Source organism: Asparagus officinalis, chromosome 3, assembly GCF_001876935.1.
Source record: "Asparagus officinalis chromosome 3, Aspof.V1, whole genome shotgun sequence".
Classification (NCBI taxonomy): Eukaryota; Viridiplantae; Streptophyta; class Magnoliopsida; order Asparagales; family Asparagaceae; genus Asparagus; species Asparagus officinalis.
This window is the reverse complement of record NC_033796.1, coordinates 19,094,867-19,118,880: the sequence shown is the minus strand read 5'-3', so window position 1 is coordinate 19,118,880 and position 24,014 is coordinate 19,094,867. Positions and strand designations below refer to the sequence as shown.

The 24,014-nt window shown below is 42.7% G+C and overlaps 1 protein-coding gene and 1 pseudogene across 1 annotated transcript; both read right to left on the bottom strand.

The window, feature by feature from the left end:
- Positions 2,337–4,291, bottom strand: LOC109834720 (annotated as a pseudogene).
- On the bottom strand, positions 13,424–14,468 carry LOC109834718. The gene is made up of 2 exons (XM_020402743.1): positions 14,319–14,468; positions 13,424–14,215 (listed from the first exon to the last, which is right to left on the bottom strand). Exons 1-2 carry the CDS (start codon positions 14,466–14,468, stop codon positions 13,424–13,426), a joined length of 942 nt encoding a protein of 313 aa, XP_020258332.1.

The following is a 24,014-nucleotide window of genomic DNA, read 5'->3' as shown; positions in this document are numbered from 1 at the left end:
CTCCGCCGCCGTCATCCACTCGCGACCCGTCGACCCGTCATCGCTGCCCTTCGTTCCCAACACCACGGCCTGCACCACCTCCCCGCGGTCAGCCCCCGTTGACCACTAATCCTCCTCTCAGATCTGAACCACCGTTGCTCCTCGCTGCTCCGTTCACGCCCACGAACCCGAGGCAAGATCCAGATCCTTGTTTAGTTTCGTTCCAGTTCTTATATTTGTTGCAGATTATTTATGTGCAAGATCCCGCATCACCTCATTACCATTATAATTTCTATATATGTTAGTTGTTATATATGTTGTTTAGATTATGATATTATGCGTGTGATGATGATGAATGTTGTTAAGTATTATTGTGGTTGTTTAGATTATGATATTATGCGTGTGATGATGATGAATGTTGTTAAGTATTATTGTGGTAGATTACTTGTGAAATGATGAATATAAAATGACAAGCTTGCATTTTGAAAGCTAGATAAATTTTAAGAGTTATTATCGAAAAAGAAAATTAGAATAATTAAAAAGAAAAGATAAACAGTTACTATTCATATAGAATAATATATAATAATAATAATATATTTAAAAGGTTATTTTTTGAATAATTTATGAGAAATAAATTAAAATGATTTATTTCGGAATTAATAATTGAAAATGTCGATATTTCATGTGCATGATATCTGTTAATGATAGTTTCTCATGTACGGTTTATAGTAGATGTTCATGGTTCCTATTTTGATTTATGATACTGTTAATTAGTATTAATTGTATTTATCATTCCTTGTTATATTTAAGAATCACGAGAAAAACATGACTATAGTGATCTATGTGACATGAATAAGATTTAGAGGCTTGTGTGTTGTTGGCTTAGAAAATAAGAAGAGATGTGATTAGGCGTGACTGATTATTTATCCTCTAGGGTCGCTCCAGTGAACCGATACGCACTGGGTTAGTTTGTTAAGCCAGTGAACCGGTACGCACTGGATTAGTCTGTTGAGCCAGTGAACCGATACGCACTGGGTTAGTTTGTTAAGCCAGTGAACCGATACGCACTGGGTTAGTCTGTTGGGCCAGTGAACCGATACGCACTGGGTGAGTCTGTTGAGCCAGTGAACCGATACGCACTGAGTTAGTCTGTTGGGCCAGTGAACCGATACGCACTGGGGTTAGACGGTTGGACCAGTGACTTGTTATAGAATGGCTAGTTACATGAATTGTTACTTGGATGAGTTTTGATCCTTGTGAGATATAGGCCAGTTATGTTTCTTTCCATACCTAGATCGGGATTAATATTTAATCATCTACAATTTGAGGCATATGGTATATACATGAGGGTTTCCTTGTTTGGATTATTTCGCTCGACGTACTACGTCTCGAAACAGGTTCAACAGGAGCCAGAAGATTCTCAGCAGGAGTGCCTTGTAGATGAAGCAGAAGAAGAAGCCGAAGATTAGTTATTCCCTCCAGTTGTTCGATGGTCTTAGCTTATTTTTTGTAGTTTTTTCTTTTCAGTGATCGATGTATTTTTGTATCTCCTCAGCATTCATTTGTTCAGTTTTGTATAAGGGTATGTTGGACCCATATTTTCATGTCTGGGATGATTCACCATTGATGATATGTCTATTTTTATTCTGGGTTGTCTTTATATTCTTGCTATGTGTGATCGGGGACCTGTGGCTTCGCATTGTACTTATTTCCAGACGCTTAGCGTATTGGATTGAGAAGAAAAGAAAAGAGAAAAAAAAAGTAGAGTATATTTCTTCTCAATCTAATACGTCGCGGGCTTGTTCACGTCCCGATTCCCTGGTATTTTGGGAAGCGGGGCGTGACAATATTTAACAATATATCATAAAATCAACCATGATATACATTCACATTCCACACTCATTCAATTTCATCCGTCAATCCACAATATCGAATAATACTCGTCATATAATCACAATCACAATCAATCTCGCATGCTCAAATAATATTCATTCACTACACAATAAAATCACAAATATATTACATATAGGTAAAATTCAAAAGTCATAATATGTCTTAACACAAGTCTCACTTCACTCACTCCTCGTCATCGTCGTTGTTGGCATCCCTGTTACCAGTGTCGTCTGCATTAGAACGCTGTATCGTACTGCTGCTACCTACGGGAATACCTCCTCTAACCTGAAAAGATTATCACTCCACATAAGATATATATATATATACCAAAAATATCATAATAAATACATATATGTCACGTCATATATACCTCTCCACCACCATGAACTTCATGCTCGTCAAACGCCAACTTAAAGATAGCTAAGTATATCGACTCGGGAAGAATCTCCTTCAACGACGAACTATCACTGAGGTGCTGCACAACATCCCAAGTACATGATGGATAATTAAAGTTAACTTTTGTTTCTTAATTTTTTATGTGTGATACCTAGCTTTTAATAGTTTGGAAGCTTGAGCTGAGACTATGTGGGCATTGTTATCATGCTTTTGCTTTGGTGGTTGTGGTAAAGGTATTCGAACATTGATGAATTCTATTTAGAAATACATGTGTGTAAATATGAAATTAAGTTTATACTTACATGCGTATCTGAGACCCACTAACTCTATAATCTTCGGAAGCTGTTAACAGCATTAGAAACAGTTCAGAGAAATGTCAACAACCAAACTTACATTGAAGAAAGCAGAGGATAAGTAAAGAGGTCGATTCATGGAATATGAATTAGCTCCCAAGCAAATTGGTAAGATCATATTACTTTTCTGTGTAAAAACTTACATGACTAGGAGGAATGTGCTTCCCACTAAGCATGTCAAGCAACAGAGTGCCAAAGCTGTACACCACACTCTCCGGTGTCACTCTTCCTACAAAATTGATGCAACAAGAAATCAATATGGTTTTATACATTTGAGGTATTACAAATAAATCTAAGATTCTACACATGATAGCACAACCTCACTACTAAGAACTGAGTTTACATAGAAAATTAGGAAAGAATTACTAAGCCACTTGTAGGGGGGAAATAAGGGGTAGCACATATAAAGGGAGCAACATCCTATTCCTTCTCTATATATGGAAAGCAAAAGGAAAACATATGTAACTTCACGATTGTTTTTCCATTTCTCACAATAAACAAAAATCCATGGACTCTTATAAGGCCATTTTTCAGGGGCATGTGGAACGAACACAAGAGGTCTCCCACCAAACTACAAGAGATTGGCAGCTATTGATATCTATTACATCAGAACTATAATAATGACTGAGGTTTCATAACGTATTCCTGCCAGGCAAATGAACAAAGAGCTAGCACGGTGTGAAGAAAGCAAACATGGCAAACAACCATTCAAATTCACTACTATGGCCTTCTGAAAATATACCTGTCCTGAGATATTCCGGAGGTGTAAATGCCAGATTGGTACTATAGCTCTTCCCATCTCTGCTATTCTTCATCAGACCGAAACAAGACAACCTCGGATTTCCATCCTACAAAAATAACTCCATGCTATCAAAACCTACATCCTTTAAAAAAAATACCAGCACTAATCAACAGCCTTAGAACTAAACAAAAATATTACCATATCAAAGAGAACTCTATAGGCATTGAGATCATGGTACAACGCCCGGCCTTTACTCCCACAGTACTCCAGCGCCTGTGCCAAGTACAATGCCACCCTTACCCTCATCGCCCAACTCATGCGCTATGTATCCCCTGCTCCAGGTTCACACGAAAATCCCCCATCAAAAACAATATCAACAAATTCAATAAACTCAAAAACAATCAAGCTTCCCAGAAGTTAGTTCATTTATGTCTGGAGAGTTACTCAAAATCAAACGACAACCACAAGAAGAAAGCCCTTTATCCCAAGTTTTTTGGGTATGCTACATGAATCTTAATTTTCCATTTAGTTCAATTATTTTGCCTTTCTCCTACGTTTAGTTAAACTGTTGTTTTATCCTTGTAATTCCACCCCCAGATTAACTACAAACTTACCATTTCTACTAACTAGTGCATTTTAGTGTTCTTCGTTGTTCATAACTTAAATATGATTTCATACTAAAAAATAGAAATCTAGACACTTACAGTAGAAAAGATGTTTGGCTAGGGTTTCATGAGGCATAAACTCAGCAACAAGAAGCCTCTCATCTCTCTCGCAGCAACACCCTATTAGATTCACCAACCTCTCGCTCCTCAGCTGACCAACCGACCTCGCCTCCTCCTGCATCAACAACTCATCATCAACAACATCAGATCAACAACCAAAAAAACACCCCCCGAAAAGAGAGAGAGAGAGAGAGAGAGAGAGAGAGAGAGAGAGAGAGAGAGAGAGAGAGAGAGGACTTGTGAAACCTTCGTTCTTACTCTGATTAATGGAAAGACATCTCTTTCGTATAGTGAGGTGACTACTACACTTGTGAATTATCAGCTACGAAAGAAGGATAAGGAGGCTTCAGTTGAGCCAGTAGCAGAGGTGTTGGCCGCAAGAGGGAAGGGTCCAAACCGAAAGAATTGGAAGTCACAGTCTAGAGTAGGACATTCTACAATTGGAAAAAATCAGTGTGCTTGGTGCAAGGAGACTGGTTATTGGAAGAAAGATTGTCAAAAGCTCGACGAATGGATGAAGAATAAGTAGAAGGGAAAATGAAAGCAACCATCATCAGAAGCAAATATCGTTATATCGGATGGTAATAATCCTGACTCTTCTATTTATTCGCTTTCTATCAGTCCTACAGATAGATATTCACAGGAATCTGAATGGATGTTGGATAGTGGTGCGACCTATCATGTGTGCCCTAGAAGGGAATGGTTCTCCAGTTTTGAGAAGCTGGATAGTGGTATGGTGTACATGGCTGATATCCCTGCATACCAGATCCTTAGGATAGGAAGAATTCGCATCAAAATATTTGACGGGACTGTTAGGGAGTTAAATAATGTGAGATATGTTCCTTCTTTGAGGAAAAACTCGATCTCGATTGGAGCTATGGTTGGAGAGGGTCTGAATGTTCGAATTGAGGACATGGTTCTCAAGATTGTGGAAGACTCTTGGATTGTGATGAAGGGCGTCAGGAAGAATAACCTGTATTACTTGACTGGATGTATAGTGACAGGTGGAGAACTGACGACTTCTATTGATTCGACTAGACTGCGGTATTTGGGGCTTGGCCATCCCAGTATTGATTCCTTGTATAGATTGAAAGAGGGTGTGAAGACCTGCAGTTTGAAGTCCAATGAACATGTTGATGTGAGCAAAAAGACCGACGTGAAGTTTGGCACCTCTATTCACCGTGCTAAGGGTCGTTCTGGAGGTGTTCACGTGGATGTTTGGGGGCCTTCCAATGGGGCATCATTAGGAGGTAATAGGCGTTTGGTTTCTTTTATTGGTGGTTGTTCTAGACGTATTTGGGTTGCAACCAAATCCCTATTGGAGAAAGTCCTAATAGTCTCTAACAGTTTGAAGAAGTGTAAGATGGACAGAAAGGTGAAGGTACTCCATTCTGATTTTGTTGGGAGGTACAAGATGGACCTATTTCTGTATTGGAGCCGAGCTCACGGCATTTCGAGACACTTCGTTGGAAAGGAAATCTTAGGGCAACGAGAGAGGGTGGCAAATTTGGAGAACCGTGCCTTGCTGGAGGAGGATCAGTATTTGTTGTCAAGCAATAGTCTGCAGAAGAGTTTCTGGGCTGAGGCTTCGACATATTCGAGCCATCTTATTAAAGAGTTGTCAACTACTGTGATAGGAGGTAAAACTCAATTGGGTGTTTGGTCTGGTAGTGTCACTACGGTTGAGGCTTCGATAAGGGAGCTAATTGACTCTCAGCAGGTGGAGAGTTTTGGACAGACCTTAGATGTATCGCAGCGGGTGGAGAGGGAGCTAATTGACTCTCAGCAGGTGGAGAGTTTTGGACAGACCTTAGATGTATCGCAGCGGGTGGAGTGTGATGCTACTCCACATTGAGTGAAGATTACTCCAGATCATATTGCATTGTTTGGGATTCCAGCTGAGGTGACACAGCTTGGGGATCAATTGGTTTTAGATGCATATGATGAGTTGGGTTTTGATTCGAGTGTAGCTGATAGATGTAGTTTGGATATGGCCATTGGTTCACCTCAGGTGGAGGTATTTGATTCGTTACACTTTGGGGCCATTTGGAGTTCTATCAGGCGCAGAGTTGATGATATTGGAGAAGGGTTACGAACTCTTCTAGTTGATTGAGGTCGTTCGCGGTCATTTGGGTGAACTACGTTCGGCTTGATTCCTTACGCAAGAGGATACGTAGGCAGTCTTTACGATGCAGCCGGTTTGGATTTTTATAGGGGTGAGATTGATTTGGTGAGTTGACACCGACATTTGGAGAGTGTTTGCATTCTCATTTGGGTTTCGACTTGTTGTGGATTGAGTCCATTGTCGTGAACTGTTTCACTTCGTCCTGGACGCAACAAGTAAGACATTTGGTTTGGTTGGTGTCGGGTTAGTTTTTGGGAAAACTTCGTCGAGGTGGAGAATTGTGAACACGTGAATGGATAATGGCTAGGGAGATAGGCAAATGTCCAGCAGATTGATTGGGATTTGTTCTTTGCGCGTAATTAGCTGGCCCACCACGTGAAGTGATAAGGGTTTGAGAAATTTTGTCCAGCGGACAATTAGCTAGCCCACCCGAATAGAAGCTATTTATAGCTTAGTATTCGTTCCCTAGTTGGGAGAGCGAAGGAGGTGTGCAGGAGCTTGGTTTTGCGGCTGTGTGCAGGTGCGAAGGCAGTTGTTTTTCGGCCTGAGTTGTTTTCGGCAGAACCCTTTTTTGGGATTCGTGCAGTGAAAAGAAATCGCAGACAGAGGAGAGCTTTTGAGAGATATATTTGTATAAGAGGTTGAGAGTTTGTGTGGTGTTTAGATTGTATGATTGTAAACCCTATTTGTATTCTCTGCCTCTAATAGTAGATCTCCCCCTCCTTGCCCCGTGGACGTAGGCAGTTTGCCGAACCACGTAAAATTGGTTTGTTTGTGTTTGTGGCCATTGTAATAGTTTATTAGGATCCCTCGACAAGTCAGTCCTAGAACTGATGAGAGGAAAAGCTGATATCTCACTTTGTTGAGATATTCGCTTCAGATTCTTGTTTCCTTGGTGAGATTAGAATTCTTATTGATCTTTCTCTCTTATTGTGCACCAGAAACTTTGCCGAAAATTTCACTGCGCACAATAGGTTTTCACTAATAGAGAAGAAGAATACAAATTGAGATTACAAATCACTCAAACAACCAACTAATCTCACCAATAAATTTCTAATTCTCTCCAAACAAAACCTTAACCCTAAAACGTATGTTGGTATTTATACCAAACACAAATCTCAAACAGAACAAGAAACCAAAACAGACCCGAACCCGACCCGCGATCGACCGTGCCGAATCTCACGGTCGACTGGACAGAACGGCAGAATCTAGAAAACCATACAGGGTTTGGCGGTCAACCGCTGAAATCGTCGCGGTCGACTGGCTAAAGATCCAGAATTTGTACCAAGTCGTGCACGTTGCCGGTCGACCGTGCTAAAGCTTGCGGTCGATCGGAGAGCACCCAAATGTCTGTCAGCTCCAAAAATCCTGTTCTTCTCCAATTTATTCGCCAAATCTACATAGGCAAGAGACCAAAGGAACTCCTAGTAAACCAAGAAAACAATTAGAAAACCATATATCGTCGATCCTAAAATGAAGCTCTTGAGCATATATAGAGATTATCTTAAGATAGTTTTCTGATGGCAAAACAAATAACATGACTAAAGTTCTTGCTAAAAGCTACCAAACTACTGCAAGACTCTAATGATATTATCAAGGTTTCCACAGTTAAAAAAGTTCTTTTCTCCCCGTATAATTATGGTTCCCGCACTTAAATAAAAGGCTAAATACTCATATTGGTATTTTAATTCCACCCCAATTTCCAACAATGTATTTTAAATAGGCAAACCCGCTTTAAGACATTTTAATTGATCCAACTAATCAATAAGGCATGTTTTCTCGTTGGCGGGCAAATTTCCGACGAGATCTCGTCACGTGCATGGCACGTGATGTCTCAAAACTCATTTTTAGCAGCGGCGACGGCAATAATCTCGTCATATTCAGCCCAAAGTAGGATAAAATAACGGTTATGACGCCGCCTGAGATCGCTAACCCCATCGAATCGGCTGAATATGACGAGATTGTTGCCGTCGCCGCTGCTAAAAATGAGTTTTGAGACATCATGTGCCATGCACGTGACGAGACCTCGCTGGAAATTTGCCCGCCGACGAGAAACCATGTCTTATTGGTTAGTTGGATCAATTAAAATGTCTTAAAGCGGGTTTGCCTATTTAAAATACCTTGTTGGAAATTGAGGTAGAATTAAAATACCAATATGAGTATTTAGCCTTAAATAAAATTTGAATTACTTACAGTCATTAGAGCATTTTAAAATTGAAAGCCCTTTTAAATTTTCTAGAAATATCATGTTTTAAACCATTACGGTCTTCTGCAAAATCCTCCCACGACTTCCCGAAAAACCTATTATGATCTTCTAGAGATATCATCTTTTTATCCCCGCCTAACTCAACATGATCTGTGACAAAACCATTATGCTCCTTCGCCTTACAGCTGGTGGCTAGTGCTAATACTGCCAGGGACTAATTCGTAGAGATACAGAGAAGGCGAGTAGAAAAGACTAACATTTGTGACAAAACCAAGATCAAGGTATTCTCTTTGGTCCAGTCTCTGTTTGAGTTCTGTCTCCATTTGATGTGATTTTCGAATTTCCACTCCATATTTTGTCTTGAAGAGATATTTGTTGGTATTTAGTACCAACGATTTGCTTTTGACCGCCATACAATGTGTAATACTCTACAGAGTCTGAAGAAAACAGAGGAATGCGACTCATTTTTTGGATTTCTAAACATGACAGTTATGGTGATTTCATGTTGTCCATGTTTAGTTTCTCACAACAAATAATGATATCACGAATGTGAGCTTGGTTAAAGGAGCACATTAACTTGAATGTTCTCTAATTATACGTAGTGTTGATGTTGTCCAGGTTTTAACTAGAGCCCTGCCATCTTTGCTAATAAATGAATCACATTGATCTTAAAAGGAAAAAGAATAAGATTGTTATAAAATACAAATATGTTTTAACAGTTTTTAAACTATAGGGGGTTGTATTAAATCAAAAGTTAGGGAGGCTGATTGCTTCATGGATTGTATTTTGATGCATGATATGATATGGATCTAAAAAAATTCCTTATTCAAAAACTTATTTGTTTGCAATGAATATTAAAGTGCTTCCATGAGGGATAAAATCCAATCACATTTTATTTTGGTTGCACATGCATTTTGTTGAGGATGTGTGACTAAAGTCACAAATTCAGATGAAATCAACATAATTTTAGGGGGTGTGGTCGCATTTGATACATATATCCTTCTGGTCAATCCAAAATCTGAGGCATGAAAAGTGACAGGCAAAGAATATCTTTGATGATAACTTATTATTTTAAACTTGTACGTGAGTCCTATTTTTTAATTCAAAATCCACAAAATGCATAGAAACAAATAGCCACCGAGTATTTGCGCAAACTTAAAGGGGATTTCATGATGATTATTGTATTGCTAACTGAACTAACACCCTAAAGAGAGCTCAAAGTCTGATAGGCTCTTAAACATTACCAAAATTTTCTGTAAAGCCCTCAACCTTTTATTTTGGTCTAGTAAGCTCCTGAACTTTACCCAACTTTTCTATAAAGCCCTGAAATTCTTGTTTCAATCTATTACATCCCTAAAGTTTTTAGTTTCATTCTATTTAGCCTATACTGTAGTTCAACATAACTATAGAAGGGTATGATGATCTTATTGAATTTATTTTCTAGGAAAAAGAATGTTCTTATTTCCATAATCTTAGAAGGATATAATTTAACTAAAGGAAATCTTTTTACTAATCCCTTCTTAATGTTTGACTAAAGAAAGAAAATTCTCAACAAACTTCCATGTTGTTGTAATATACTAAAGAAATGAAACAAGAGACAAGAGACAAGAGAAGAAGAGAAATTGTAATCTTTAATATACTAAAGAAATGAAACAAGAGACAAGAGACAAGAGAAGAAGAGAAATTGTAATCTTTTATTCATCCTCTTCCATTTCCATACATCGTACAATTTATAGATACATGATGGAATACAAAAGGACATGAAATTAATAGTCCACATACAAAGTAATGTCCACATACATTTTGTCTTTTAGATATCAACAAAATGTCTTTTAGATATCAACAAAATGTCTTTTAGATTTCAACACTCCCCCTTGGACATTACTTCGAAATGTCAATGCCTCGTTAAAAACCTCGCTAGAAAAACCCAGTGGGATAAAAACTAGTCGAGGAAAAGAGTACACGACATTAGTAGATTCTTGTTGCATTAGTTGCCTCATTAAAAACCTTTAACTAAGAAAACCCCGTGGGACAAAACTTAGCAAAGGAAAAAAGAGTACAACTATAGATCTTCGGGATCCAAACTTGTGTTGCATTAGTTGCCTCATTAAAAACCTTTAGCTAAGAAAACCTTGTGGGACAAAACTTAGCAAAAGGAAAAAAAAGTACAACTATAGTCCTTCAAGGCACAATCTTCGGGATTGCGTTGAAAATTCGCTCCCCCTGATGATGACAATCTTCTGAGTCTATGCTAAGAAAAACCCAGTGAGACAAAACTTAGCGAAAAGGGCAAATTATGATAATAGACCTTCAGGGTCCAATCTTCAGGATTGTTCTTTAAGAATTTGTTCCCCTTGAAGAAGATAGTCTTTCAAGTCTATGCATATTGTGAACATATTTCTCATAAGTTGATGTAGGCAGAGATTTAGTGAACAAATCTACAAGATTGTCACTTGAGCGAACTTTTTTGATGGTGATTTCGCCATTCTTTTGGAGAATTTTGGCGTAATATGTTTTGTCATGGTTCCTTTTATATATACACTGCTCATTTGTGCAACACAAGCTGCATTGTCCTCATAAAGGACAGTGGGGGTAATATCATCTTTCGCTAGACCACACGAGCCACAAATATATCGTATCAACGATCTTAATCATACACATTCTCATGAGGCCATATATAAAGCAATAATCTCTGAGTGGTTAGAAGAAGTAGTCACCATGGTCTGCTTAATAGACCTCTAAGAAACGACAATACCACCACAGAGAAAAACATAACCAGTCTAGGATCTGGCGTTATGGGGATCAGATATGTAGCCAGCGTCCTAATAGCCCACCAATGTCATATCTTGATTTCTTTTATAGAATAGTCCAAGATCTTTTGTACCTTGAAGATAGCGAAGGAAATGTTTAACGACATTACATTGTCTCCTTGTAGGATAAGCACTATACCTTGCTAGCAAGTTCACCGCAAATGCAATATCAGGCCTGGTGCAATTTGTGAGATAAAGAAGTGCTCCAATGGTGCTTAGATAGGGAACTTCTGGCGCTAACATTTCTTCATTATCTTCTTTGGGTCTAAATGCTTTATAAACACACAAGGGCATACATCATTATTTGCATATCTCCTCTTCAGGAGGAACTCACTCAGTCGGTTATACCACATTCTACCCGACTGTTTCAAGTCGTATAACGACCTTTATAATTTAATATTATACATGTTGCGATTCTTGCTTTCTCTTAATTCAGGAATTTTAAGTCCATCAGGGACTTTCATATAAAAATATTAGCGTCTAATGACTCATATAAATATAAAAATATTAGCGTCTAATGACTCATATAAAAATGTGGTCATGACATACATATACTGCATATATCTGCCATATGTATTAACTTGCGGAACGTAATACAATCACTAATAGGAGAATATTTTACATCGTGAACCCATTGAGCTATGAATCCCGCTTTATATCTCACCACCTTACAATTCTCATTTATTTTTCTTACGAAGACCCATTATATCCTGCAGGGATATATGAACTACAGGTTCAAAATACTTTAGCGAGTTCAGCTCAGCCTCAATTGCCACTTTCCATCTCACCTAGTCCGAGTGCTTCAAGCACTCTACTACCGACTTAGGTTCTAGATCCGGATTATTTTCGGAGATAGTAAGAGCAAATGTAGAGGCAACTATGTTGTCGACAACTTTTATATTTATATTATATATTTCTCCTTTTTCACAAATTCATGGCCACTTTAATTCATATTTTATATCAACCAAATCCTCGTCATTTCCCTTAACAATTGGATTTGGCCGTTCCGCATCTCCAATATTGTGATTATCAAGTGCACGTGCAATTTACTGGAGATTCCATCTTCTGGATGAACCTCTTCCGGAGGTTATGAGAGTGACTGTCTTTCTATATAGAATTTAGTTTGCCGCGGACTTTTATCTTTTTCATATGCTTCTAGCACAGTATGCTTCTGGCATACCAAATCATCAATGATATACTCAACATGAATATGACACTTAGTCACTCTTTTCTTGGCAGATTATCTGGTGAACTTCTGGTTTAGTTTGACTAGTACGTGGATATAAATATTGAAGATCGGACTTTTATCTTTTTCATATGCTTCTAGCACAGTATGCTTCTGGCATACCAAATCATCAATGATATACTCAACATGAATATGACAAATCATCAATGATATACTCAACATGAATATGGGGCTTAGTCACTCTTTTCTTAGCAGATTATCATTTGAATTTCTGGTTCATTTTGACTAGTACGTGGATATAAATATTAAAGATTTTTTTTCACCAATGGAATTTCTTGACATTATTTTGTATTTTGGGCACTAATCTCCCCCTAATGTCGAGAATCATCTTCAATAAAAATGCAGTCAGCGTACTAAATTGTAAATTGATCCCCTAACATGGGCCATAGGTACTAAATTATTGACGGAGTTTTATAAATAATGTATGTACCTTCACCGAGGTCCCATAAAGGTATGCTATGGTGGTGATATAGAAACATGGACTGCAAATAAATAATACGCAGATGGGAAATGTTTCGCTTCTTCACCACGTATTAGATAAAGGGAGAAAATTGTGATATGCAGTCGGTCGGATTTGGTTTGAATGCCCCATTTAATTTAAGAAAATCCGACGAATCATATTTTGCCCAAGATGACCCAATCGCTCATGCCAGAGTTTAAAAGAATTTGGGTCCCTAAATCTTAAACTCATCGCAACATGGTGTATTTTAGGTCAGATATATGTGTAGTACAACCCTGAGGAGAAAGATGGAAGCTTCTCTACAACCACGTATTAGATAAAGGGGAATAATCATTTAAACAAAACCCATACAAACTTGAAATTCTCTTACAAAAACATGCAAAATAAGTCTCGAAAAATTCCAAATTAACTTAACAAAAGTAACTAGAACATGTCTGAAAAACGAAATAGACTAATAAAACATGCATAGATAGTGATAAATAACATGATCACTCCTGGTCACCAAAATCATCAAGCTCCATCTTCAATAAGTCATCATCGTCCAGATTCAGGTTATCATCATAATTGTCATCTTTTAGGGTCATGTTTGCTTCAGGCAAACTAGCATGATGTTTTTCACCTTGTTTTGACTTCCCCTTTGAGTCCTTCAGCATTCTCTGATAGGCCTCAACCAAATGTTTCGGTGTACGACATGTGCGAGACCAATGGTCCTCACATCCACACCAATAGCAAGCTTGCTTGTTATTTGCAGTCTGTTGATGAGAGTTAGGCTTGTTTGAAGGAGATTTATCCTTGTTCTGACCCTTGCCATGGTCCTGAATACCATAAGCATTGCGACGACCACGACCCCTACCACCACGATAAGACCCGCGACCACGTCTACGACCTCTACCATGTCCACGCCCAAGAGTATTACTCTGATTTGCGGCATGTGCTTCAGGCACAGCTTGCGAACCAACTGGTCTAGCATTATGGTTGCGCATCAGAAGTTGGTTGTGTTTCTCTGCAACTAGTAATGCAGAGATCAATTCAGAGTGTTTTGAATAGTTTTTGGTCCTGTACTGCTGCTGGAGTATAAGATTACTTGCATGGAATGTAGAGAGGGTCTTTTCAATCAATTCATCCTCTGTAATGTTCTGCTTACAGAGCTTCAGCTGTGAGACAATGCGGTGGAGAGTTGAATTGTATTCAGTTACGGATTTAAAATCCTGAAATCGCAAGTTCAACCAATCATACTGTGCTTGCGGAAGCATAATAGCCGTCCGTTGGTCAAAGCGATCCTTTAGGGATTGCCATAGAATAGCAGGATCTTTTTCAGTAAGGTACTCATTTTTCAGGTCTTAATTTGTTGAGATGATGACGAAGAAAAATCAATGCCTTTGCCTTCTGGGCAGAGGTGCTCTGAGAAGCTGAATCAATAGTGCTGCTTAAATCACAAGAATCTAGGTAGATTTCAACATCCAAGGCCCAAGTCAAGTAGTTGCTGCCATCAACGGCAAGCTCAGCAAATGCCCTTTTGGATATGTCAGACATTTTTCAGAAATGCTATAATTATCAAAAGAAGATAATCAATCCACCAAATTTATAAAATATTACACTATACAAGGTGTGCATACAAACAGAAGTGAATAAATAAAGGAGTCACAATGCATGCCTCTGTTCTAATTAGCTAGGACAAGTGATCAATCAACAGAATGTGTGCATTTGTAAATTGTATTAAACCAGACTGGGTGAGTAATTAAGTGGGATCATCTTCAAGGGGTGTCCTTTTAATGTGTAGATAAGAAGTGATCATCTCATAACCAAGGACCAATGTCCAAGGATACCCATATTCCTTGTATATAATACACATATGAGTGTGTACAAGTGTGTTCGTATATTATCATTTTTGTACACACCAGACCATTAGCATATTATCATTTTTGTACTTCCAGATCGGAAAGAAAAATTGAATTTAGAATTGCGACTTCTATGTAAAATTGCATTTCCCCCCTCTTTATCAGCAATGGTAGTTAGAATAAATTGAACAAAAAAACTCAGATCAGCCCTTCTAATTAGATGTGAAAGGATGGGTGCAACGGGAAGGTCTGCTTAATAGTAGATCATTGCCTGGCCATTAATCAATGCAAACACTCTCAAAGAGAAGCATGTGAAACTACAAGGTATTTAAGGGCCAATCTGTAACAATTGAACTAAAGAGGAAGTAAGTTCAATTTGGTCATAAATGTTAGCAGAATTAAGTAACAGTTACATGATAAAGGGAAAATAGAAAAACAAGAAAACTACAGTACAACTTACAATCAAACAAAAAAAAACATCTACCATAATAACCTGGAAGCTTACGAGGTTAAGAGATATCCATAAGTAGCTATTTTTTTTCATGGCAAAGGAAAATGACATCTGTCTTGGTCAGCGAATGATATAAAAGTTTAATTAGACCTATACTATTATCAATCCTTTCATAACCAATAACGTTTAACCACAGGGATCAATAGAAGACTCACAAAGGAAATGTAGACACATCTATACATCTATGAAGATTTCAGAGTCAACAGACAGTAGCATGTTCTGCAACAGACATGAAACTACTCCTAAGTGGTTTCTTAGCTGTCCGTAAACAAACAGTGTTTAAAAAGATTTACATACTAAGGAAAAACAGCTTTAATGAAAAATAAATGATTGAGTTCCAATATCATACTGGACATAATTATAATCATTCGACGGAAAGCTTGATACTATGTAAATAGACAAAGGCCAAATGTATTATTACCTTGCAGAAGATGTATACCGAAAAATCTATTACCACGAACCGATGATCGACCAGCTAGAGCCAATCGTGCTGATAACGTGTTGTAATATACTAAAGAAATGAAACAAGAGACAAGAGACAAGAGAAGAAGAGAAATTGTAATCTTTTATTCATCCTCTTCCATTTCCATTCATCGTACAATTTATAGATACATGATGGAATACAAAAGGACATGAAATTAATAGTCCACATACAAAGTAATGTCCACAAACATTTTGTCTTTTAGATATCAACAAAATGTCTTTTAGATATAAACAAAATGTCTTTTAGATTTCAACACATGTGTTGTTATTTCCCTTTCAATCAATTTTTTTTCTGTATACATTCCTGTAACTTGATTATGTTCAATATCACAATACTTGGATTTTTCATTATGTACATCCCCAAGACGTGCGTACTAGATGGTACAAGAATTAAAACTTTTGAGATATAGAAGGTAGATCGAAACTTAAATTCTAAGAGATTTGTCATAGGGACAAAATAGAATAAAAGCTAAAACTTTAGGGGCTTAAGGGATTATAATAAAAGTTTAAGAGCTCCATAGAAAAGTTATTTAAAGTTTAGAGGCTTAATAGATTAAACTAGAAGTTTAAGGGCAGGTTTTGTAAAATTTAGGGGCTTATTAATCTTTGAGCTCCGCCTTAACCAGCAATAATTGCGCTGCCCTTTCTTTCCCTCTTCCTTCCTCAGTTCCTCTTCCCTAGAAATAAATAAATGCCCTATCTTTGTTGCTTATCTTTTAATTCATTATTGCTTTATTTATTAATTCTGGGGAAATTTATTTTATTGATTATTGCTACCCTACTTGCTTACAGCTGCTTCAATCTTGCTACAAACAAGGGGAATAAATAATGAATAATGAAGAACTGGGCCAAAATACATATTAGGGTTGTTAAAAAAAAAAATTCATGGAGCGGGCGACCAGGCGACGGGACAAGGAGCAGGCGGCGGCGAGAATTCCTAGACGGCGTGTAGTGTCCATCAAAGGTGGTAAGATCATCATTTCACCTCTCTACCCAACCCCTTCGTCTTCAGCCCCTTTCTCGTCCTCTTCCCCAAACGATACCCACCAAAATCCCTCTTTTTCATCCCGTCCTCCCCAAAATCCTCAGATCCAGAACCCTAAGCCATCTTTTGTTGACATCCTGAAGGGAGTCAAGACCCATCTCCCCTCTTCTGTTCCTCAGTCATCTTCAAAAGGACTTCTTCCTCTCCCCGATCAGGGTTGGACCACAGTTTCTTATAAGAGGAGGCCCAAGAGACCGAGATCCCCCCCCTCTTTTTCTAAGACCTTTCATCCCCTAAAGAACCCTAGGTGTTTTCTCTGTGGTAGATCGGATCACATGGCCAAAAATTGCTCTTTAGGTGACTTCAAATGCTTCGCCTGCAACCTTGTAGGGCATACTTCCGTTTGTTGCCCTAACATAAAACAGCCCCCTTTGCTCAGCCTCCCTCCGCAGTTACCTCCTCCTCCCCCCCCTCCTCTTTTTCTTCCTAAAGTCCCTCTCCCTCCCTCAGTTAGTTCCAGTTTGGAGGAGTTTTCGAGATACGCTCATTTTCAGATAAGGTCCGGTAAGCCCTCATACGCAGATCTGGTGGAGGGTTTGGAGCTTCACCTAAAGGTGGCGAACTGGAAGCATGTGATTAGGAAATCTTCGGATAACTCTTACTTCATCCAGTTCCCAGACGCGGAGACTCTGGACCATGCATGCTCTAAACCCTTCTTCAATTTGGGTAAATTTGGGGGCACCTTCTCCCCATGGTCAGAAGCTAGCGACCTTAAAGTGCTTCCTAAGTTCTTCTATGTTTGGGTGGAAGTAATCGGACTACCTATTCACTTATGGGATTCTGAGTTCATTTCGAGTATTCTTGTGGACATAGGAGATGTCATTGCCTTCTCAGACGACATTCTGCTGAAGAAAGAAGCACTTGCCTGTAAAGCCATGCTGCATGTAAGGGATCCCTCTGAAATCCCCCAAGAAATTATCTTCAGGTATGAGGCAGATAATGGAGTCCACATCTTGGAGGGTAAGGTTAAGTTGAGAGTGGCTGGGGAGCCTTTACCAGCTGAAAAGGGAAGAGATCGAGACCTGTTTGAAGCCTTTGTTCGGAAAGAAGGAGCCCCTCCCTCTTCGCCTCAGGAACAGTCTTACCGGGATCCTCGCCAGATTTTAACATCTCATCCTCTGCTGCCTAGCCAAGCTACATCTAAAGGGAAAAGCCCCATGGTAGAAGATGGAGGCTCTAACCCTTAAAGTCAACACGTGACGACAAAAGCCAACCTACGCGGTTCAAAACCCTAAGGTGGACGCCGGTCAACGCGTAACCTTAGGTCAACGCCGGACAGCGCGTTGCGACAAAAGTCAACACGTGACGACGAAAGTCAACACGTGACGACAAAAGCCAACCTACGCGGTTCAAAACCCTAAGGTGGACGCCGGTCAACGCGTAACCTTAGGTCAACGCCGGACAGCGCGTTGCGACAAAAGTCAACACGTGACGACGAAAGTCAACACGTGACGACAAAAGCCAACCTACGCGGTTCAAAACCCTAAGGTGGACGCCGGTCAACGCGTAACCTTAGGTCAACGCCGGACAGCGCGTTGCGACAAAAGTCAACACGTGACGACGAAAGTCAACACGTGACGACAAAAGCCAACCTACGCGGTTCAAAACCCTAAGGTGGACGCCGGTCAACGCGTAACCTTAGGTCAACGCCGGACAGCGCGTTGCGACAAAAGTCAACACGTGACGACGAAAGTCAACACGTGACGACAAAAGCCAACCTACGCGGTTCAAAACCCTAAGGTGGACGCCGGTCAACGCGTAACCTTAGGTCAACGCCGGACAGCGCGTTGCGACAAAAGTCAACACGTGACGACGAAAGTCAACACGTGACGACAAAAGCCAACCTACGCGGTTCAAAACCCTAAGGTGGACGCCGGTCAACGCGTAACCTTAGGTCAACGCCGGACAGCGCGTTGCGACAAAAGTCAACACGTGACGACGAAAGTCAACACGTGACGACAAAAGCCAACCTACGCGGTTCAAAACCCTAAGGTGGACGCCGGTCAACGCGTAACCTTAGGTCAACGCCGGACAGCGCGTTGCGACAAAAGTCAACACGTGACGACGAAAGTCAACACGTGACGACAAAAGCCAACCTACGCGGTTCAAAACCCTAAGGTGGACGCCGGTCAACGCGTAACCTTAGGTCAACGCCGGACAGCGCGTTGCGACAAAAGTCAACACGTGACGACGAAAGTCAACACGTGACGACAAAAGCCAACCTACGCGGTTCAAAACCCTAAGGTGGACGCCGGTCAACGCGTAACCTTAGGTCAACGCCGGACAGCGCGTTGCGACAAAAGTCAACACGTGACGACGAAAGTCAACACGTGACGACAAAAGCCAACCTACGCGGTTCAAAACCCTAAGGTGGACGCCGGTCAACGCGTAACCTTAGGTCAACGCCGGACAGCGCGTTGCGACAAAAGTCAACACGTGACGACGAAAGTCAACACGTGACGACAAAAGCCAACCTACGCGGTTCAAAACCCTAAGGTGGACGCCGGTCAACGCGTAACCTTAGGTCAACGCCGGACAGCGCGTTGCGACAAAAGTCAACACGTGACGACGAAAGTCAACACGTGACGACAAAAGCCAACCTACGCGGTTCAAAACCCTAAGGTGGACGCCGGTCAACGCGTAACCTTAGGTCAACGCCGGACAGCGCGTTGCGACAAAAGTCAACACGTGACGACGAAAGTCAACACGTGACGACAAAAGCCAACCTACGCGGTTCAAAACCCTAAGGTGGACGCCGGTCAACGCGTAACCTTAGGTCAACGCCGGACAGCGCGTTGCGACAAAAGTCAACACGTGACGACGAAAGTCAACACGTGACGACAAAAGCCAACCTACGCGGTTCAAAACCCTAAGGTGGACGCCGGTCAACGCGTAACCTTAGGTCAACGCCGGACAGCGCGTTGCGACAAAAGTCAACACGTGACGACGAAAGTCAACACGTGACGACAAAAGCCAACCTACGCGGTTCAAAACCCTAAGGTGGACGCCGGTCAACGCGTAACCTTAGGTCAACGCCGGACAGCGCGTTGCGACAAAAGTCAACACGTGACGACGAAAGTCAACACGTGACGACAAAAGCCAACCTACGCGGTTCAAAACCCTAAGGTGGACGCCGGTCAACGCGTAACCTTAGGTCAACGCCGGACAGCGCGTTGCGACAAAAGTCAACACGTGACGACGAAAGTCAACACGTGACGACAAAAGCCAACCTACGCGGTTCAAAACCCTAAGGTGGACGCCGGTCAACGCGTAACCTTAGGTCAACGCCGGACAGCGCGTTGCGACAAAAGTCAACACGTGACGACGAAAGTCAACACGTGACGACAAAAGCCAACCTACGCGGTTCAAAACCCTAAGGTGGACGCCGGTCAACGCGTAACCTTAGGTCAACGCCGGACAGCGCGTTGCGACAAAAGTCAACACGTGACGACGAAAGTCAACACGTGACGACAAAAGCCAACCTACGCGGTTCAAAACCCTAAGGTGGACGCCGGTCAACGCGTAACCTTAGGTCAACGCCGGACAGCGCGTTGCGACAAAAGTCAACACGTGACGACGAAAGTCAACACGTGACGACAAAAGCCAACCTACGCGGTTCAAAACCCTAAGGTGGACGCCGGTCAACGCGTAACCTTAGGTCAACGCCGGACAGCGCGTTGCGACAAAAGTCAACACGTGACGACGAAAGTCAACACGTGACGACAAAAGCCAACCTACGCGGTTCAAAACCCTAAGGTGGACGCCGGTCAACGCGTAACCTTAGGTCAACGCCGGACAGCGCGTTGCGACAAAAGTCAACACGTGACGACGAAAGTCAACACGTGACGACAAAAGCCAACCTACGCGGTTCAAAACCCTAAGGTGGACGCCGGTCAACGCGTAACCTTAGGTCAACGCCGGACAGCGCGTTGCGACAAAAGTCAACACGTGACGACGAAAGTCAACACGTGACGACAAAAGCCAACCTACGCGGTTCAAAACCCTAAGGTGGACGCCGGTCAACGCGTAACCTTAGGTCAACGCCGGACAGCGCGTTGCGACAAAAGTCAACACGTGACGACGAAAGTCAACACGTGACGACAAAAGCCAACCTACGCGGTTCAAAACCCTAAGGTGGACGCCGGTCAACGCGTAACCTTAGGTCAACGCCGGACAGCGCGTTGCGACAAAAGTCAACACGTGACGACGAAAGTCAACACGTGACGACAAAAGCCAACCTACGCGGTTCAAAACCCTAAGGTGGACGCCGGTCAACGCGTAACCTTAGGTCAACGCCGGACAGCGCGTTGCGACAAAAGTCAACACGTGACGACGAAAGTCAACACGTGACGACAAAAGCCAACCTACGCGGTTCAAAACCCTAAGGTGGACGCCGGTCAACGCGTAACCTTAGGTCAACGCCGGACAGCGCGTTGCGACAAAAGTCAACACGTGACGACGAAAGTCAACACGTGACGACAAAAGCCAACCTACGCGGTTCAAAACCCTAAGGTGGACGCCGGTCAACGCGTAACCTTAGGTCAACGCCGGACAGCGCGTTGCGACAAAAGTCAACACGTGACGACGAAAGTCAACACGTGACGACAAAAGCCAACCTACGCGGTTCAAAACCCTAAGGTGGACGCCGGTCAACGCGTAACCTTAGGTCAACGCCGGACAGCGCGTTGCGACAAAAGTCAACACGTGACGACGAAAGTCAACACGTGACGACAAAAGCCAACCTACGCGGTTCAAAACCCTAAGGTGGACGCCGGTCAACGCGTAACCTTAGGTCAACGCCGGACAGCGCGTTGCGACAAAAGTCAACACGTGACGACGAAAGTCAACACGTGACGACAAAAGCCAACCTACGCGGTTCAAAACCCTAAGGTGGACGCCGGTCAACGCGTAACCTTAGGTCAACGCCGGACAGCGCGTTGCGACAAAAGTCAACACGTGACGACGAAAGTCAACACGTGACGACAAAAGCCAACCTACGCGGTTCAAAACCCTAAGGTGGACGCCGGTCAACGCGTAACCTTAGGTCAACGCCGGACAGCGCGTTGCGACAAAAGTCAACACGTGACGACGAAAGTCAACACGTGACGACAAAAGCCAACCTACGCGGTTCAAAACCCTAAGGTGGACGCCGGTCAACGCGTAACCTTAGGTCAACGCCGGACAGCGCGTTGCGACAAAAGTCAACACGTGACGACGAAAGTCAACACGTGACGACAAAAGCCAACCTACGCGGTTCAAAACCCTAAGGTGGACGCCGGTCAACGCGTAACCTTAGGTCAACGCCGGACAGCGCGTTGCGACAAAAGTCAACACGTGACGACGAAAGTCAACACGTGACGACAAAAGCCAACCTACGCGGTTCAAAACCCTAAGGTGGACGCCGGTCAACGCGTAACCTTAGGTCAACGCCGGACAGCGCGTTGCGACAAAAGTCAACACGTGACGACGAAAGTCAACACGTGACGACAAAAGCCAACCTACGCGGTTCAAAACCCTAAGGTGGACGCCGGTCAACGCGTAACCTTAGGTCAACGCCGGACAGCGCGTTGCGACAAAAGTCAACACGTGACGACGAAAGTCAACACGTGACGACAAAAGCCAACCTACGCGGTTCAAAACCCTAAGGTGGACGCCGGTCAACGCGTAACCTTAGGTCAACGCCGGACAGCGCGTTGCGACAAAAGTCAACACGTGACGACGAAAGTCAACACGTGACGACAAAAGCCAACCTACGCGGTTCAAAACCCTAAGGTGGACGCCGGTCAACGCGTAACCTTAGGTCAACGCCGGACAGCGCGTTGCGACAAAAGTCAACACGTGACGACGAAAGTCAACACGTGACGACAAAAGCCAACCTACGCGGTTCAAAACCCTAAGGTGGACGCCGGTCAACGCGTAACCTTAGGTCAACGCCGGACAGCGCGTTGCGACAAAAGTCAACACGTGACGACGAAAGTCAACACGTGACGACAAAAGCCAACCTACGCGGTTCAAAACCCTAAGGTGGACGCCGGTCAACGCGTAACCTTAGGTCAACGCCGGACAGCGCGTTGCGACAAAAGTCAACACGTGACGACGAAAGTCAACACGTGACGACAAAAGCCAACCTACGCGGTTCAAAACCCTAAGGTGGACGCCGGTCAACGCGTAACCTTAGGTCAACGCCGGACAGCGCGTTGCGACAAAAGTCAACACGTGACGACGAAAGTCAACACGTGACGACAAAAGCCAACCTACGCGGTTCAAAACCCTAAGGTGGACGCCGGTCAACGCGTAACCTTAGGTCAACGCCGGACAGCGCGTTGCGACAAAAGTCAACACGTGACGACGAAAGTCAACACGTGACGACAAAAGCCAACCTACGCGGTTCAAAACCCTAAGGTGGACGCCGGTCAACGCGTAACCTTAGGTCAACGCCGGACAGCGCGTTGCGACAAAAGTCAACACGTGACGACGAAAGTCAACACGTGACGACAAAAGCCAACCTACGCGGTTCAAAACCCTAAGGTGGACGCCGGTCAACGCGTAACCTTAGGTCAACGCCGGACAGCGCGTTGCGACAAAAGTCAACACGTGACGACGAAAGTCAACACGTGACGACAAAAGCCAACCTACGCGGTTCAAAACCCTAAGGTGGACGCCGGTCAACGCGTAACCTTAGGTCAACGCCGGACAGCGCGTTGCGACAAAAGTCAACACGTGACGACGAAAGTCAACACGTGACGACAAAAGCCAACCTACGCGGTTCAAAACCCTAAGGTGGACGCCGGTCAACGCGTAACCTTAGGTCAACGCCGGACAGCGCGTTGCGACAAAAGTCAACACGTGACGACGAAAGTCAACACGTGACGACAAAAGCCAACCTACGCGGTTCAAAACCCTAAGGTGGACGCCGGTCAACGCGTAACCTTAGGTCAACGCCGGACAGCGCGTTGCGACAAAAGTCAACACGTGACGACGAAAGTCAACACGTGACGACAAAAGCCAACCTACGCGGTTCAAAACCCTAAGGTGGACGCCGGTCAACGCGTAACCTTAGGTCAACGCCGGACAGCGCGTTGCGACAAAAGTCAACACGTGACGACGAAAGTCAACACGTGACGACAAAAGCCAACCTACGCGGTTCAAAACCCTAAGGTGGACGCCGGTCAACGCGTAACCTTAGGTCAACGCCGGACAGC